Genomic DNA, 19506 nt, shown 5'->3' with positions numbered 1-19506 from the left:
ATTTAGTAACTTTAGTGTGTGAGTAATTTCCATAACTTTCAGAATTAAAATTAAAGGAAACAACTCGTAGTGTAGTGATGCAATATGTTTTCTTCCACAGTGAAGCCTGATGGAGAGGTTCTTGCACCTGCCCTTAGGCCACAAATTGTCCCTTCACTGGCTGTACTGAGAGAAAAGCTTGTCAGGGAGTCTGCGTTGTAAGACTGGGTCACTTTCTCTTCACTCCACATTCCCCAAAAAATCGAGATTTAAACTTCTCAAAATCAGTAAGCAGTTGTACTGTTAGAGAAGTAGTGAATTTTGGTGTAGGTGTAAGTGGGCTGGGAAAAGTGGGAACTTCTTAAACTGGTTTTGCTTTTAAATAAAAACATCAGTGGAAAACTCTTGTACAGTTCTTTGAAAGAACTGTAAAGATTATTTTTTTTTTATTAGAAGTTGTTATTGACAGTTACTAATGCTTCTATCTTGTGGCAATAAAGTGTTTTAGTTTCATGAAGTTATGTTGGCATGTGCTCAATTCACTGTTGTCTTAACTGTGGAAATAGCTTGTTCTATAATGGTAACGGTCATTGTGTTAGAGCAGTGCTAAGTGCTTGTGCGTGTTTGCATGCACTCTTAGGCAGCTGTTCCTTACAAGCCTTGTCTTTGTTTTTGGGCCTTTAAAAGGTGCAAACTAATGAAGAGGGCCCTGGAAACCTGCATATTTTTCAGACATGCTTAGAGACAAGTGATTGAAGAATGTTGTGTGGCTTTTTTGTTTTTTAGCTTTTTCCTCAGTGTTCTGTAAACAAGTTTTTGCACCATTAACTTGAGGCATCATAGATGTCCAATTTGTGATGTATAAGGTTGCTTTAAATGTTAACACTTTTTTTTCTTCATAATAGAAATTATGTCCTTAAATATACTGACTGTTTCCTCAAGGTGTTCAACTACTTTGTTTTCCAATATCTTTTGAAACTACTTCTCCTTAAAAAAACATTTCTTTTTTTCACTGAATATTTGATTCTTCTAGTGTTAGAGCAATTTAAAAATTATATTTTTCATCTTTGTTATTATTTAAATCTTTGCTTTTTCCTAACTGAAAATAATTGAAGTATGTGTCTTCAAACTTGTGTACCTTTTCCCCCTAAATAATTAAAACAAAAATCTTTGAGCTGACAGCACTTCTAGAAAACTTTCTTCTGTCATCTCACTGCAGATTGCTGGAGGGTTAAAAATCATGCTTGACACTGAAATATTCAGTTGTGTCTAAATGCATAACTGTGAGTAGTGGTCTTTTTTGTGGTGAGCCTAGCTTATAGAGATGCTGAGAAAAAAGGAAAAGACTAAATAATTGGTGATTTGTTTACTATTATCTTGCTGTTTGAAGACCTTTGGATTCTAAATCACTCTCTCTCTTCCCCCTGCCCCTCCCCCCCTTAATCTATTGATATCCACTGTTGTCTTGATTTCACTATTGGTTCATTTTAATCTCCTGTCTTTCATATTTGGGTTCTTGCTGTGTCCTGTTACTTTACTCTCCAGTCTTAGAAATCAGCTTTTTTTTCCCCACCACCTGCAGAACTGAAAAATTGGTCCCTGTCCAATTCACAATCCATCAAAGTTAATTAAGTTTCATTATCACACCTCTCTTTCCTACAATCAATAGGGTATGCCACCATAAGGGAGTCATTCTTTACCTCTTTCTCTCATCATGTTGTGCCACTGGTGGCATAACCATGTATACATGCCTTCAAATCCACGTTGTCAGGCTTGAAGGCGAATTCACTGTGCTGTGACTAAAGTGCTGCATAATGTTGTCAACCATCTTTGGGCTTGTTTCCTGCTACCATCCTTTCTTTTTCCCCATCTGATTGCATTGTATCACAAATGTTAGTAAACTGTCATTTACAAGGTATCTCAAAATCCGTAGAAGTTAATAGCTCACTTGAGAGACAGATTCTATTTTTTTCAGTGTGAATGGTGTTTTGAATGAATATTTATTCAAATATCGCCAGGCTTTGAGAATTGTTTTTAGACATGCTAAAGATATCTCTGAGGGTTTTATTATTCAGATGTTAAATAATTAAAAATCACACTGTCTTCCTTGGCAAGTTTCACTGTAGTGAAGGCTTATGAACAATCCACAGCTTTGTTGCAGAATTCAGTTTTCCTGTTGCTGAGGACAGATCTCTTTTTATGAACTACCATGAACATAAATGCATTCAATTTGGCCTCACTGATCCTAAGCTTGATTCAGCAAGAACTGAACATAATTTTTTTTCCTGCCATGTCATTTCCCTTGGGTTATCCAGATCTCTTCTACAACAGACTAATGGTGCTCCAGGGGGAATAATGTAACATGGATAACAATGAAGAAGGAACAGCAATTGAAAATTAAAAAACAATAAAAACAACTTAAGAACCGAAATTTAATACTTATACTGTACAAACAATTATGTAGCCTGCTGCCTGCATTCAGTGAACAGACTTTCCTTTAGCATGTGTGTTGTATTGAGGCTTGACTGACTAACCATTGTAACTCATGGCGGGATAATGAAACAATTGAAAATTGAACTATTTTTTAAAATTAAAAATGAACACATCCATTGATATGTTACTTTAAGAATACTTAAAATTTATTAGAATTAGTTAATGGCTCAGGAGGCATAGGTGTGAAATTTGGAATAATGCTATTTTCTAATTTGATTTTGTTAGTAAATAATTCAAATAATTGAGTTAGAGTTGTCATGAGACTTTTTTGTTAGTGATTTAATTGTTAGAGATATGCCTATGCCAGTCAAATATTTTGAAGGAATTTCTACTTGACCTTCCAAGAGGATGGCCTTCAAGTAAATCAAGCCACTTAACATTCCAGAAAGTAAGAAATGTTAACAAAAATAAAAAATAACTTACAAAAAGGCATCATATTTTATTTATGTGTAAATTAGGGTTCTGTCCTTACCTGGTTCTGTGTTATTGGCATATCTATTTTTTTCCCCTAAATGTGTGCAAGATGTCAATGTAATGATAAAAACATACCCTGTTTTCTCACAAAACAATTCCAAAATTCAGTGAAGCAAAGTCCAAAGCTTCAGTTATCCAAAAAAAGGAACATGTTTTTGGGTGCTTAAAATACCACTTTTTTGAATCGGTCATCTTAATTAAAAATTTCTTCTGCTTGATTTGAAAAGAAGTTTTTTGTCTCTGGTTGGGGTTAATGGCATAATACTATTTTTCTGGTAGTATGAAGCTGCCTAATAATCCACAGTAGAATGAAAATAATTTTGCAAATGTGTCCCTTACAGGTGATTACCATTGCTTATGGGCACGTTAAAAAGTGAGAACCTGGTATGTTTTAGTTTCAATACAGCTCCAAGCTTTTCTTCTAATGGTACTGTTTACTTTACCCTAGTGTAGTATAAAGAGCTTACTGAGAGCTTTTTGTAAGCTTGGGAAGAAACTGCAAAATGCTGGTGTTATTTTGAATGACTGTTTCTGCAAATATAAAAATTAAAAACACACTAACAAATATGACTTTGATATATTACAAGTTTTTTTCTTTAGGCTGATTAATACAATTAACCTCATGTGGTAACGCTTTTCGTTTTGACTGCAGTAAAACTAACATTATCAGATTTTGGCAAAAACAGAGCAAACTTTTTTTCAGAACTTGAGGCCAGTAAGTTTTTTGGAAGGACATCCCTCCTGGACTGGTTGACTTGTAAGTTATGTTTTGAGACTTCAGAGCCCAGATGCTACAGCATTGGTCTTGAACACAAAATAGATTTAAATGCTTGCACTGACAAGAACTAAACAAGATAATCACACAAATGTAACTTTAGAAGTCCTTCCTTACTGCACTACTAGTGCAACAGCTTTGTGTGTCATTTTGTGTCTCACTTTGCACATTTGTTAATATTCTGTAAATATTATTTTGATTTATGAAGTTTTATCTCTTTAACTTGGGACATTCCTGGAGATAGCAGAGCTCACTGATCTTAGCAATGGAGTTGGGTCTCATGGTTTTTAGGAGTGTCAGCTTTGGTGGTTCTCCATTTTAATGGAGTTGCCACAGAACAATAGGCAAAGCTTCAGAGGAAATTTAAAACAGACTTCATCATTGGGAGACTAGTAGCTTAGAGAATCATGCTTGGATGCCCTAAAGATTGGGCTCATCTTTTGCTGGGTTCTATAGCAGAATAATTGTCTCCTATATCCCTCAGCTTTTGCATAATACATAGTGCCTGTTTTAATGAAGCCACTTGCATCGTCACAGGCAGCCAACGTGGTCTGGCTGCTGGTTTTGACAGCACGGCCTTTTCTGAAAACAGACTAGCAAAGCTGACGCATGGAATCTGTTCTGTGAGGTGTAAGATGTGCAACATCTATCTTTCTTTAAAGATTTACTGAAGATAATGAGCAGTCTTGTCTCAAGCCTTATTGTGAGGAGAGTTCTTTATTTATCCTGTCCAGATATGTTTATCTTAACATCTGCAACAGAATTTTGTTTCTTTCGATGGTTGTCACCACCTCGTATTGAACTCTGATTTGACTTCCCATGTGATGTATAAGTGAGGCTCATTCCCTTCAAATATAGTGATCAAGATGTGCTCCTAGTGCTCAGAGGTAAAGTCTTCCTCATCTTCGCCCAGGCCTTTACAGTTGTTGGAAAATGCAGTCTGTGTAGTTGCAGGCTGAACCCAATCTTGATGTCACTTCATTCTTTCATGCACACTCAGCTGCTGATATAGATCTAATTTAGATTAATATGACCATTTAAATGAATGTGACAGTTTTAGGGAACTACTTTAGCTCTACGGTGTGTATCTTTATCGCAATAAGCAAAGAGCTAATATGTCTTTCCCTTCCCCATCCCTGCAGGAAAAAAATGGTTAATACCTACTTTGCAACGTTAGCCTGCAATACAAGGAAGCAATATAGCTATGGTTAAATATGTCTAAATTAGTCATGTGCAGATTTACAGATCCATGAAAATGGATAGAGAGTTGTTATCATTATATCAAATAGAGGTTGTTTTTGAGTATAGTTCATCAGTATTGGATAGACAGGGAATACTCCCATAAAGTACAAGTGAAATTACAGGAGGTAAGTCTGTATTTAACTGTATCTTGAGGATGAATACTAGTTCATCTGTTGTATTGAACCCAGCTTTTGGTTCCCCCGTGGCTTTACATGTGTATGTTTTGAGTAGCATTTAGTTTCTTTCAGGGTTTTGTTTGTTTTTAATTCCTGCCTCTTTGGGAATTCCCTGGGATTTTGTTTTTTTCTGGTCTCAAGGTTAGTTCTGATGGTCCCCTACTTTCCTCATTCTCCCTTTAGTCATTCTTTCTCTGAACTGCAGAATCTTAACTGATTAATGATCCTTCCAGAAGATAACTGTATGCAGCCTTCTGTTTGAACCTTCTGTATTTTGTAGCCATGCAATAGTGAAAACAGACCTGCAGCTGAATGTTTGAGGCAGATACTCTTAAGTCATCAACAAAGCATAAGAGGTTTGTGTGTATGCATGGTTTTTTAAAAAAATGCCCATTTGCAAACATTTACTTGAAGTTTCTTTAGTACAAAGAGCTTTGTACATTTGGGGATCCTTTTTTTGAATCTCAGGATGCTGATCCATCATTTCTCCTGCAAAGTGTTTTCTTTGTCCTCATGGTTATAATGAAATCTTCCCATGCTCATTATTTAAATAAAATTCTATTAACTAAATTAATTTCCCTTCCATCTTTTTTCTTCCTCTCCCCACCAAAAAGACCTAAGCCTTAAAAACATCTATTGTTTGATCAGCTGCTTAGTACGAACTAGCTTCACATTGCTTGAAAATCAAGATCTGGTCCTAGTCCAGCCTCTTTTCTGGAAGTTGCTAGTTGTTTTGTATGGTTCAAATGCAGACGTCTGAAAACTGTTGTTTGTCACTTAAGTAATTTGAATCAATTTGATTTCATCTTTTGCAAAATAGAGCTGTCCTTTGCATCATCCTTTGAGACCTCTCTTTGATTTGAAATATTCCTGCTGTATTGCAAGTCATCTCCATAAATGCAGTACTTTGCAGCAGTTATGGGGAAGGTCATCTGTGAAGACGCTGAATTGTGTAGATGCTGAAATAGTCTCACAGTAAATACTTTGGGGATCTGCATGAGCATTTTGTCCATATGAAGCCTGCAACAGGAAGTGTCTCAGCAGCTGTTCCTCAGCTGTGACAGGCCATTGCAGCAGGACCATTTATAGTTTGTATAGTAAGGTTGTGTGCTAGATTATATACTAGAGCAATGAGACATCCTCTTTGTGATCTTGAAGCTAGTGTTAATGTAGATGTTGTCTGCTAGCACTTTATGGTTTAGTTGGAAACTTGTTTGATCAACAGTCAGGATACCATCAGCGATGTGTAGGCAGTTTTTTTTTGAAAGATAAGCATTTCAGTATTTAGTTCTCGACAAAGGCAGAGATTGTTTACTTATTGCAAGTCTATGGCGTCTTTCAAAGTTCTGGCTTTGTGCTTGCACTCTGACAGTCAACTGCCCTGTTTCCCTGGTTACATTCAATAGTCGTATATTTACACCTTCAAATGCAAGGATGGCTATGTGAGCTTTTTTCCATTTTCAAGGTGTTATTTGTGGAAGAGAGGCAGACCAGAATGAGTTTTCATTGAGTGTGTCCACCATTCAGCAAATCTCAGGAGTACTTGCTGAACGGAAGGTCTCAGGATTTGTAGAGTACTAGCAGCTACTGTTTTCAGTTCTTTGGGTTGCTTGTCCGTCAGTGCAAGCACCGCACTTGGTAAGGTTATAATTACTTTGGCTGAAACAATGAGCTCTTTTAATCTGATTAAACAAAGTAGGGGGAAGAATGGGTGAAAATATATATGCAAAATAGCAGAATGGCAGGAAAAATTTCATAAATGCTAACAGGTGAATTTACTTGGTGATACCCTAAGCAGAAAGATGACAGTAGTAGATGAGAGAGGTGGCAGGCATGGAATGTTGGGGTATTTTTGTTTTTTGTTTTTTTTTTTTTTTTTTTTTTTACGGGGGGGTGGCAGATTAAGGGGCCATGTGAAAGACAGAGGCTGGAAAGAGCCTCCAGCTACAGCAGAGTGGTGGAGGTCCACTGAAGACTGGAGGAGGTTCTCTGCCTGACAGTAAGGCCTTGCTTGGCCTATTCTGCAGTTGCTGCAGTGAGCTGGCTATTCTCTGCACGTTTTTTCCCCAAGGCCCCAAAGGAAAGTGTAGATGTTCCCTAAAGCTTCTAGAACGTATCCTTCTGCACAATATAGCATCAAGGAATAAATTACTGTTTTAGATTTTTTCCTGAAGATGTTCCTGACCTGCTTGGTTTTTTTCCTTTCTTTTCCTCCTTCCCCCCTGCCCTGCTCCCTCAAAGACCCTTCACTCCTCTTATAATCATCTCTTGATTATTCTCCCTCCTATCCTTGTTTGTGAACAGAACCCAAGCTGGCTGTAGCCAATAGTAAAAGCAAATAGCATTAGGCTTTTTCTCAGAAAGGACATTTATCTCAGAGGTACTTCTTGGTGATACCTAATAAGAAGCTAACAGTACAGTTTGGGATTTCTATGCTTAGTTCCCAGAATGAATATGTAATTCCAAATTATTGAGGAGAAAGACTTCTTCTCTTACTATCATATATCGTCGGTACCTGTGTGTTGATGGGTGGATATAAGTGTGTGTGTTTGTGTACAGAAGGAAAGAGAGAGAGAGAGAGGTGTTCCCTTTAGCTGCGACAGTAGCATGCAGTTCTGAACGAAGTCAAAGTACAAGGTATGTGTAATGTGATGGGGGGGAGTATATGTTTTTTAGGAAGTTATCAGGTACAGAAATAATTTAAATAATATTTTTAAAGTAGCATTCTTCTTTAAAATTTGGTAGTATATTCTTATTGCAATCCTACTTGATAATTTGTTTCTGGAACAAAAAGCAAAATATCTTTGGGATTATTTTTCTCTAATGTCAAGCCTCTTTTATCTAGGATAATGAAAGCCTAGGACACCAGGTAGTAGAGAGGAAAACAAACAAAAAACCATGAGTGATAAGGGTATTTAGGAGCACACTGTCTCAGTTGAAGTTACATCAGTTTTTGAACATACTACCAACATTAAATACCTCCTGTTGAGGCCTGGGCTAACTTCTGCAGAGGCTTTCCCAACTGCCTACAATCTCACAAAAACTTGCAAAACTGATTTTTATTGTACTATGTTTTGGGCTATATTTTGCGAGTGCCCAACTTAAAATTAAAAAAGGACAATTTTCCAAAGAAATCCTCCTAGTTTAAAATCAGTAGTTCACTGAAGCATTCCGTTATTGAAGTTTTGGTTATTTGGGGTTTAAACTGTTCCTTTTAATGCAAATGATTCATTTTTTTCTCCTGTTTGTTTTCCAAAGCTTTCTGTTGTTTATAATTGTCTCTTCAGAACTAAAATATATAAAAATATTGACTAAAAAAAAAAATCTATGAACAGAAGTTACCAAAAAATGACTACATTACATAGTGCTTCTGACATGTTACATGCATGTGCATTCACATTTTATTTTCAGAAGTGAACAAAGATTCAAAGTGTTTTAATGTGCATACTCTTTGGCTTCAGTCTGCCCCAGCATAAGAATTGTGATTCTGTAGGAGTTTCTTTACAAAGGGATTTTCTTTTTTTGCCAACAAAAAAAAGAAACAAAACTTGAAAATAAAATACTAAGCAAGGATGCTGTAGCTTCACGCTTGTACACTGCATTTGTATATTTCTTAATTATTGATCTCTTAAGTAATTTCTTAGAAATATGAAGTTCCTCATGTTTGTTTAGTTTAATATCAGTTTCTCATGGAATTAGTATTCAGGAATATAAAAGGTATGAAGTTCAGTTTTGCTAGGGGATAGGTCTTTGAGAGTGATCTCTAATGTTTCAGAAAAACCATCTGTAACTGCTAGGAAAGTCTTGTTCTGAGTTCACTGTCTTAAGCATGTTTGATCTAGATCAAAGCTTAAATTCTGGTATGGTGAGGGTTAGAGTATTAGAAAGGGCTAGGTAACAGAATTTCTCACAATTTTAGGAATATATTCCTGTATCTCGCATGCTTTTTGCATTGGAGAAGAGAAACAGTCTTCAATTTTATTTATTATTATTTTTTAGAAAATGGAATAATCAAATCAGACAAGGTATTTGAAGTAATGTTGGCTACAGACCGTTGCCACTATGCAAAATACAACCCTTATATGGATTCTCCTCAATCTATAGGTAAGAGCATCTTATAAAAACGGTTGTTTGCTCTAATTTGCGTACCAGTGACTGCCTTTGTCATATGTATGTTAAGAATGTTGGTTTAATTTTCAAAATTTGGGAGCATGTTTAATTCTTTGTACTTAAAAGATACTAAAACTGATAAAGTTTCAATTTGTTACGGTATGCAGTTAATGTACTCAGATGCATCAAGTGGATTGATGTTCTTTAGTCAGTTTTAGTATGTGCAAATATATATTTATTCTTTAAACTGTAAGCAATTTGTGTGGTGGTTTAGTTGACTCTCTAAATTCTTAGATCATCCTTTAGGCAGTTTACTTCAGCGATGGTCTCTCTTTACAAAAAATGATTCAGTTGAGGTCAGTGTGAGAATCCTTAAACTTTTACATGAGACTTTATATAAAAATAGATTTTAAAGTGAGCTTTTAGATGGGACTGAGCTGCTTATAGGACAGTTATTTCCCACCTGAGTCCTTAGTTTTATCTTTCCAAGGCAGGAGAATGAATTAATGAATTAAATGTTCCCATTCCTGTTCCCTGTCCAATTATGAGTTGTGATGAGGCTTTATTATTTGGATAGGATAGTTCAAAAATCTTTTAAGATAAATATACAGAATTGTATATATCACCACAGAAGTAAACACAGATGAGTGTTCTTCCATGTTTTCTCTTGGATATATGTATGCTGTTTGAAAAAACAGATGAGGTCATTGTCTCCAGGAGTTTTATAGTCCATACTATGTCAAACTGAAATTAACAAATCCAGGTTTTTCCATAGGGACCAGTAGAAAAAGGAAATGCATTGTTCTGGGAAATATTACTCTTTTTTAAATTGAACATACTTGACAAAACTAAGGAAGTATAGTGCCAAAATGAAAATTGTAACTGATATCAAGGGTAGAATCTTTTTTTTTTTTTTTCTTTCCCACTTCAGAGTTGACATGGCACAACTTGCAGAACTTGTAGATGATGTACCTTAACTCACTTCCAAAGTAGAGTATTTATGTAACTAACACAATACTGTTTTTGTGTAGTGTCCTAAATGAGGACAGTAATTAAGGTATTGCTTTTTACAGTCAAGATCAATAAAAACAGTAAGGTTGCTGTCTGAACAATTATATGAATATGTTCTTCCTTTTTCTGGTTTTGCAGGTTTCCAAGCAACAATCAGTGCTCCACATATGGTAAGCTTTAAACTTACGTTATTACTGAAGGTGATTTTATAAAAATCCAAATGCTTCTAAAATAAAGTATTTATCCTAACAAATTCATTGATTGTTGGTTAATAGTGGTGCTTATGTGAACTACCTAATGAGAGGCTACAGAGAAGACTGAGTCCGAGTTTTCTTGGAGGTGCACAATGATACGATGAGGGGTAATAGACAAAAACTAAACAAGGGAAATTCTAATTAGATACTAGGAAAAAGTTTTTTCACAGTGACGGTGGTCAAGTGCTGGAACAAGTTTACCAGAGAGATTGTGGAATCTCCATTCTTGGAATATACAGAAGCTGACTGGACAAGGCCCTGAGCAGCCTATTTTAAGTTGGCTCTGCTTCGAAAAAGGGTTGGATCACGTGATTTCCACAGGTTCCTTCCAACCTAATTTACCCTGGCTGTAGAAGTTACAGAATCACAGAATCATAGAATGGTTGAGGTTGGACGGGACCTCTGGAGATCTAGTCCAACCCCCCTGCCCAGGCTGGGTCACCTAGAACACATTGCACAGGATCGCGTCCAGGTGGGTTTTGAATATCTCCAGAAAAGGAGACTCCACAACCTCTCTGGGCAACTCGTTCCAGGGCTCAGTCACCCTCACAGTAAAGAAGGTTTTTCCTGCATTCAGATGGAACTTTCTGTATTTCAGTTTGTGCCCATTGCCTCTTGTCCTGTCGCTGGGCACCACTGAAAAGAGTCTGGCCCCATCCTCTTTACACCCTCCCTTCAGATATTTGTGTACATTGATAAGATCCCCTCTCAGTCGTCTTTTCTCCTAGCTGAAAAGTCCCAGTTCTCTCACCCTTTCCTCGTAGGAGAGATGCTCCAGGCCCTTAATCATCTTAGTAGCCCTCCACTGGACTCTCTGTAGTAGTTCCTCCAGTGGAACTACTTGCACTGGGGAGCCCAGAATTGGACACTACTCCCGGTGTGGCCTCACCAGGGCTGAGTAGAGGGTGAGGATCACCTCCCTCAACCTGCTGGCAACACTCTTTCTAGTGCACTCCAGGATACCATTGGCCTTCTTGGCCACAAGGGCACATTGCTGGCTCATGGTCAACTTTTTGTCCACCATGATCCCCAGGTCCTTCTCCACAGAGTTGCTTTCCAGCAGGTTAGCCTCCAACCTGTACTGGTGCATGAGGTTATTCCTCCCGAGGTGCAGGACCCTGCACTTGCCTTTGTCCACCTATCTCTCCAGCCTATTGAGGTGTCTCTGAATGGCAGCACAGCCCTGTGGTGTATCAGGCACTCCTCCCAGTTTTGTATCAAAGTTACAAAAAGATAGAAGTTCAGGAGTGGGTAACAGTAATTTCTGTGGTGCATTATTGATGTGATGTCTTTAATTCTTCAGACAAGAAAAAAATTGCATCATACTGAGATGCATGTTGCTTGCCAAGTGATTTGAGACCGGGGCGTTCACGGCTGAGCCTTAATTAAAGCATTAAGGGGAGATTTCAGTTCCTATATACATACATATGTAGCACAGACATAAGATTTTGTAAATTGCCTTACTTGATATGAAGAATAAATAGAAGCATATATTTTGTTCATGCAGTGTTCGAAAAGTGAAAAACACATAGAGTAAGGAATGGTTTAAAATGTTGGCGTGCTCCTTTTGACTTTTTAGCCAAACCCTACCTAGTAGAGTTAGGATGTTCCTAAATATTTATATTAAACTCATTTTTTAATATAAAAATGTTAACAATTGCATGCAAGGATACAAAGAGACATACTGCAACTGTGATTAAGCAATAAAATAAGTGTAAGCTATGTTTTCAAAGTTTTAATTCACCTAAGTCATCATATCTTGAATTGTTCTATGCTTACTATTGGTGGTATATGAAGTGTTGAAGCAAAAAAAATGTATGCTAAAACAATAAATGTTTTAACTATTTCTGTATTCTGGCTGTGAGGGATTAAGTCTTAAGGGTTTGAAAATGGCTATCTGTAATACATTAAATAACAAAAATGGTTTTAGTGTGCAACATAAACTTAGAGTGTATATTGGTCCACCATATAAGAAAGCAAAACTGCCTACAAAGTGTGTCTGTAGACTTTTACACTTTCGTATATGAATCCTGTTGCCTATCTGCCTTTGTAGAAGACTTCTTTTTCCTACTCCGTGATTCAGCAAGTGTACAGGTAATGCACGAAGCTTACCTGCAATAGCCCCTTTCTCTGGCCCTCCAAACTTCCTTCATAACTACCATCTATACCAGTATGTTCCAACGCATATGGTATAATGACATGCCAAATTATTTACAGACCCTGTACCACCAAAATAGTGAGATCTACCAGACCTGAAAAGTGTTGAATTGCCTTATGGTGTCTGCCTCAGTAATTATATTTAAGTTAAGTGTGTGTTAGAAACCTGAGTAGTTATAAGATTATATATGGTTGGAGTAAGTGAAATAACAGCAAGTATATATTATTGGGTTAACTTCCTTTTGTGTTTGTGTGTGGTCATAAATAATTCTGAAATTTCTTACACTAATCCTCTGCTGTGTGTTGCCTGAAAACATTGAAGAAATGAACATATATTAGGTAAAACAAAGTCAAAACATTACAAAGTTTTCTTTCTCTTTCTTTCTCTTTCTCTTCCTCTGTCTCCCTCTCAGCATGCATATGCTCTTGAACTTCTGTCTGATCAGTTACATGAAGGAGCCAAAGCACTTGATGTAGGATCTGGAAGTGGAATCCTTACAGCATGCTTTTCACGAATGGTGAGAAATCTAGTGTCATCACTCAACCATCTGAACTGTTTGAATTGCAGTATACTTCTGAATAAAAGATAAAAAGCCAGACTTCTTACAGTGGACCGAGGTAGATTACACAGGAAATAAAGTATTCTCCTGGGTGCAAGTAGTATCAGTTTCTTATCAGAGCTGATACTAGACGCTTAAGTAAAAGGGTCCAGTAAATTCTATGGTGGTGAAGAAACTGCCTAGATGGGAAGCTTTTTCTTGATTACCTTTTAAATGGCTGCTTTATACCTCGAAGGAAGGAAGACGGTATTTGTCCTATCTAACCATGATTTTTACCGTGTCTTGTGTGGCTGTGAATGTTCTCATTATGACCAATTGTCTTGTCTTTCTGCTGGGGTGAGAGCTTAGCAAGGCTTAAGAGAATCCTATTTCCATAGGTTAATTATATATTGTGTGTATATAAATCACTTATCTTAGAACTGAAAATTTCACTTTTTTTCTTGTTACTGCATTATGGGAGGGTCAATACAATACAAATCTAACTTTTTCCAAGTTAGATATAAATTAATAGTATTTTTGTCTTTCCTAAGTAACATTATCTCTAGGTTGTTCAGCCTCTACATAAGGGATTCTTTCTGTGCTTCCACCCCATCTTACATCAAGGAGAAAAGAAAGATGAAAGAATTTGGTTTATGATGGCTGTAACCACAGTATTGTCAGACTGATTTACATAGTGGCATATAACTAACCAGTTTTCCCTTCTCCATTTCAGGATTTTATCATTCCTTCATAGCTAACAGCAACCTTCATTAAACTGCCAGCTTGATGGGTTTTTTGTCTGAGAAGTTAATTTTGAATGTGGTGATGAATTATGATAAATTCTCATATGTTATCTTTTACTATTTAAATTTTATTGTTTTCTGGCACTTATCCGTTGAGTCTGAGATCGTTTTTGATTTAAGAATTAGGTAAGGATATTTAGGACTGGTTTTTTTTTTTGTTGTTGTTAACTGCCATATTAAAAGAAATTGCAAGTGAAATGAATTAAACTGCAGCTTAGCAGAAGTCTAAAATGTCATTTCTTCAATATTCTACATGTTATTTTTGTTCTAACCTTGGAGTCAGTTTTCAAGTGCTAGCAGCATGTATTGTAATTCCCATTCTGCAAGAGTTAAAGCTTTTTTTCAAAATTATGTTTATTTTCTCATTAAAAGATATGAATGCATCCAGGAATGACCTTATTAGATAAGGTATGTGACCTATCTAGTTGTGCTGTTTTTTCTTTTAAAACAGCTATTTAAAAAAGCTAAAAATAATTCTGCAGAGAAGTCAGAATTATGACAGAAGGGAAATCTCATTTCAGTTTGGCTGAGGTTAAGCACACTTTTTATATCGCCATAGGAATGATCCTCTCAAGTCCTACTGCATTTTTCTTCGTGGCGGTATTTTGTGCAACGCTTTACAGGCATGTCTTATGAAAAGTGTTGGATAAGTGCTTTTGTTCTGTTTGATAGTATTATTACTGTGTAATATGGATCTGGCTTCATCCAGTTAAATGATTGTAGACAAGTCACTATATATTGCTCTGTCACAGTTTTCTTCCTTTGTGAAGTTGTTTCTAACATTGCCATCATTCCATATAACGTACTTCTTTCAAGCTTTTGTTAAAGGCTTTTGCTACCAAAATACAATTGTCTTGGAGGTTGTCTTGGGGATGCGCTTACTGAATCATGTGAATGTTGCTTCTCAGGCTCCTGGAGATCTAGAATGAACAGCTTACATCTGGGCCACAAATACCTGACTGCACATTGATTCCATGGCTGTTTTATTCCTATGATGATAATCTTATTTGTGGTTTTGTGAAAGCCTGATGTCTACTTAGACTAGTAAAGCATGTTTAAGATTTTTGTTGTTGTTGTTAAACTGATATGATAAATTTAAGTTCATATACTTTGTAGATAGTTTTATTCACTTTTAAAGATGGCTAGCAAATTAAAGCAATGGTTGTGGGGTTTTTTCCTCCTATAAGTACAGGAATTATGGAAAGTGTGTGGTGTATTTCTATTCTAAACATACCATGGAGACTCTCAAGTACCATTTTGTTATTGTCTTGATGACACACACTTTAAAGTTCTAGGGTAATAAGCAGAGATGGTCTAGATCGAGGATTCAAGAATAGCATCATGGATTGTGAAAAGCCGCTGGCATTTTTAGGAGGTCCTATTGCTTTTAATCAGGCTATTTCATGCTGTGCCCATTTTGCCGAATTTTCAATTCTGTGGAGTTTCCCTTTATTGAAGACCTGGGGTACACTGGATCTTTTGCCAACTTCTGATGCAGCTGACTGCCAAGCATTCCTCCAAATAGTAACCTGTGGTTGTCATAGTGAAAACTTGCCATCTGTCTCATGTTCTGTTTCAAAAGCTAGGCCTGCCTTCTTTCAGTTGAAAGAGAAGAGCCAATGCTGCTATTTTGATGTTTTTAGCATAGGTCTTGTCCATAATGAAATGGAAAAAAATCCCCATGATAGTGATAATGAATTATTAGTTTTACATGCTTTTGCAAGGTTAAAGTGTAAGATGCAGAAACATAACCAATAAATTCAAATGTGGCCATTCAACTACAGAACTGTATGACAGCATGGGCTGCCAAGAAGCATTCTGCCACTGTGTTCTTTGAACTGGATCTTGTTAAAGACAGTGAGATTTTTGAGAATTTGGTTCTTTTTTTCACCTGTTTCTAAAACTGGAATGACTTCTCTGGAGTAGAGAGACAATTCCAGAAGAAATGCCTGTAACAGAGAAGTTTTGGTACAGTGATTTTCTGTAAAGTGATACGTATTTTCTGAGACCATTTCCTCCCCTCCTCCTATCTTGTAACCATTGTCAGTTTTGAGCTCAGAAGTTCCACTCTTCCTATGGAAGAGAGTAGTAAATCTGAAAGTAGATTCATGAATACAAGAGAGGAAAGGTATTGGTCCCTTGCTGTTAACTGTTGAATTTGCTTCTGAAAGGATAGGACCGTTGAGATAACGTAGAACAAAATGCAGGGCTTACTGTTGCCTTTAAAGTAAGGTTGACTCTAGAAAAATCTTAATCTTTAAGTAAATTTACTCAATGTGAAAGGAGATTAGAACTGATCTTTGTCCTTGAAGCTTTTGCTTCCTATTGGAGGCAATACAAATATGCATGATAGAATTTACCTTCTAAAAACTGAGAATGGAAATGTCTACTAATACTGTAACTTAATTGAATCACTTCGTGAAATATGACTGTAACAAGCATTTATGAAACTGTACCGATGTACTTTAAATACCCGTTGCTTCTAGCAGTCAGAATGCCTGATTCTAAGCAATAACTTCAATAACATTGGGGAAACACAGTACCACTTAAGAATTTTTGGGTTTTTTTAGAGAGATGGGTTCAGGAGATGGAAATACTGATTCTATAAATAAACCAAAACTGGCAGAAATTATTCAACTGTATATTTTTATTCCAGGTTGGTCCCAAAGGACAAGTTGTAGGAATTGATCATATCAAAGAACTAGTAGATGACTCAATAAATAATGTCAAAAAAGATGATCCTACATTGCTGTCTTCAGGAAGAGTGAAACTGATTGGTGAGCATCAGACTCGATATACTCTGATATACTAGTTAAACTAATATTCTTTCTAGCAACTGGCTGAAAATGTCTGGAATTTAGATGTGATTAAAAGTTCTAATGTAAGAAGTTGAACCAAAGAAAGAAGAGCCAATTGAAAACTTAAAAATCCAAGCCCTATTTAGGCCTGTGAAAAATATCATCTTTGCACACTTTTGAGTATATGGCTTCCAATAGTTTTAAAGAATACGTAATCATTCTATTATAGATGCTTATTTAACTTGGCAGTGTATTTCTGTGAGACCACTTTTCATGCCGAAGCTCTGTTTACTGTTTAAAACTGGGTTTGGACCTACAACTTTTCTTGAATGAATGTATTGTCATTAAATTCAAGCATTTTAACAAAGCCTTTATGCTTCTGATGAAGTGATCAAAAAAGTTGCATGCAAAATGTCAAAAGTGAAAAAAGTACTAGATTGGCAGCATGCATTGCTAAAGTTGATCTCACTTATTTTTAAAATTAACATTATTTGTATTTCAGAGAAGTGGTTAATTGATATCAGAGTTATTGAGAGGAAATAATACTAAAATTATATAAGAATAGTGAATTGTTCTAAATCACACTCAGTTAACTAAAAGAAAAATCATGAGTTTTGGTTTTTTTTGTTTTGTTTTGTTTTTTTTTTTTGGAAGATGGAATGCTGGCAGAATGAAAGCATTCACATGTTTATCATTCTGTTGGTTAAGTTTAAAAGGAACTTGAAGGACTATGGATTGTTTTGGGGCTGTTCTTACAAAAATGTTGGGAAAAGATATTATGGTTTGTGATGTTTGACTCTTATCCAAATTCTTCCTATTTTGGTCCTTGATTCTTTATTCATAAATGAGGGAGAGACTCTATAAATCTTTTCAAATTAAGCCACTCAACACAAATATTTGAACATGTGTATAGAATGTGTTCTCAATGTTGGACACTGTATCACTTTAAGTTTCTTGAAAAAGGAATCATACTAGGACTGTGAGGGAGCAGGTAGTATAGTTTTTATTGGTGCTGTTTGCAAGAGCAGTTTGGACGCTTGCTTCCAATTACATCTAAATCAAACTCTGACACTTTGGGGAGTCTAGAATTCTTCTAAGTGAATCTCACCATCTATACTACATTTGACTATGTAGCAGAATGGCTATGAACAGTTTTGTGAGATACATAAAGAAAATGGAGTTGGAGGAGTAGCAGGTTTGTGAACTGGGTGGAGAAGGAGAATGCTTCAACTGTGGTGGATTCCTGGGAGCCCTGTGGTGTGGAGCTAGAATCCAGACAAAGCTGTTTAAAAAAAAAGAACAAAAGGAAGGGCAGGGGGGAACGAAAAGGGTTGGTTGGTGCTGGAAACTGTGAGTTAAAGCTGGGTAAGTCAGTCACTGGCTTTTGACAGGTGTGTTTGAAATGTTCTCTGTTGCTTTGTTGCACCTCAGATATGCCATAAATGCATTTCAGAACAGAGGAATAGGCGTACTTAAGGAATGTCTATAGTAGCTTTTTGGTTCAGGAAGGTATCTTTGAGGTGAATCTCTCAGCTGTTTCCATTTATCGCACTTTGTTTGGCTCACACCATAGAGTAGCCTTAGAGAGCACAAACTTTCATTACTATTGGATGAAACTAGAGTGTGCTGTGTGCTCTGGGAAGCCATCAAATGCATTTGAAATGTTAATGGGTGTTAAGCCAGTAAGACTAGAGCTAGTCTAGAGCAAACATGCTGAAATGCATATGTTGCATGAACATCAGGTTGTCAGCACTATCTGCTTTGTTCTACAGATCTGCCTCTATTGTGCTGCACTGTTTGCTAATGCAGACATAGCCAGAAGCAATGAGGGTACTATAACCACAGCAAAGAAAAGTAGTTTTCCTCCATTTCTGTATTAATGCTACAACTCTTTATGTGAAACAGTTTAGCACAGACACCCCGAAAGCTTGAGTGCATTATTAGCAGATCAGCTCTAGGTTTAAAAGCAAGCAACAAAACCTTAAACCTTCTTACGTGAGGAAGTCCTTTTTTGTTGTTGTTGGGTTTTTTTGTTTTTTAGTTCATCAGCGTTGGTGAGGTTATTCAGGGTGTGAGCACAAGCTCAAAATTTGACATCTTGTTTCTCCTTGGACATTGAATAATGGAATAATTTTTGTGCCACACTGAATGCTTGCTTAAAAAAACAAATTATCCTCTGGTCATCTAAAAGTGTGTTCCAGTTGTGCGTGGATATATACCTGACTGCTTGAGCCAGGAGAACTTATTTGTGGATGTTGAAAGGGAGGAAACATGCTCTACTTACCACTGAGCTTGATGCATATAAAGGTTCCTGATTATTTGGTGCTGATTCTGAAGACAGTAGCTCTGGTTTGGACTATAGAATCTGCGTAGATCTTTTGGGTCCTTTCTACCACCATCAGTGATAACGTGTGCAGAAGTCATCTTCCCAGGCTTCTCTGGACAGGGCACAAGGTGCATCTGAATCTCAGAATATGTGCTGCCTTCTTCAGAAGATAACTTAGTAGTTTCTTCTGCACCTGTCTCTTCAATTTAGTAGTCTCTTCTTTTGCTGGTAGTGCTGGAGAGAAGTGCTTCAAACCCCTGCTGCTGAATATTAGCAGCAGAATGATGGTCTCCCTGTGTAACTAACATCACTCAAAGCAGTATCTGTATGTTTGAGCTTAAGAAGTCTCTCTCCATTGCTTTCTGTAAC

At 36.6% G+C, this 19506-nt stretch overlaps 2 protein-coding genes across 3 annotated transcripts in view; one reads left to right on the top strand and one right to left on the bottom strand.

Moving 5' to 3' along the window:
• Positions 1-19506, top strand: part of PCMT1 (protein-L-isoaspartate (D-aspartate) O-methyltransferase) — a 37694-nt gene that overhangs the window by 2677 nt on the left and 15511 nt on the right. For both annotated transcript variants that reach the window (XM_026111284.2, XM_026111285.2), the window contains exons 2-5: positions 9139-9243; positions 10399-10430; positions 13085-13189; positions 16670-16790. In XM_026111284.2, coding sequence (XP_025967069.2) covers positions 9139-9243; positions 10399-10430; positions 13085-13189; positions 16670-16790 — 363 coding nt within the window. The remainder of the gene's footprint in view (positions 1-9138; positions 9244-10398; positions 10431-13084; positions 13190-16669; positions 16791-19506) is intronic.
• LRP11 (LDL receptor related protein 11) overlaps positions 17036-19506 on the bottom strand; it is a 46197-nt gene continuing 43726 nt past the window's right edge. The window contains exon 8 of the mRNA XM_064509163.1: positions 17036-19499. Within this exon, the coding sequence (XP_064365233.1) occupies positions 19408-19499 (92 nt within the window). The 3' untranslated portion in view covers positions 17036-19407. The remainder of the gene's footprint in view (positions 19500-19506) is intronic.

This window comes from Dromaius novaehollandiae, chromosome 3 (genome assembly GCF_036370855.1).
Source record: "Dromaius novaehollandiae isolate bDroNov1 chromosome 3, bDroNov1.hap1, whole genome shotgun sequence".
NCBI classification, from domain to species: domain Eukaryota; kingdom Metazoa; phylum Chordata; class Aves; order Casuariiformes; family Dromaiidae; genus Dromaius; species Dromaius novaehollandiae.
Note: the sequence above shows the minus strand (reverse complement) of the source record. Positions and strands in the feature narration are given on the sequence as shown.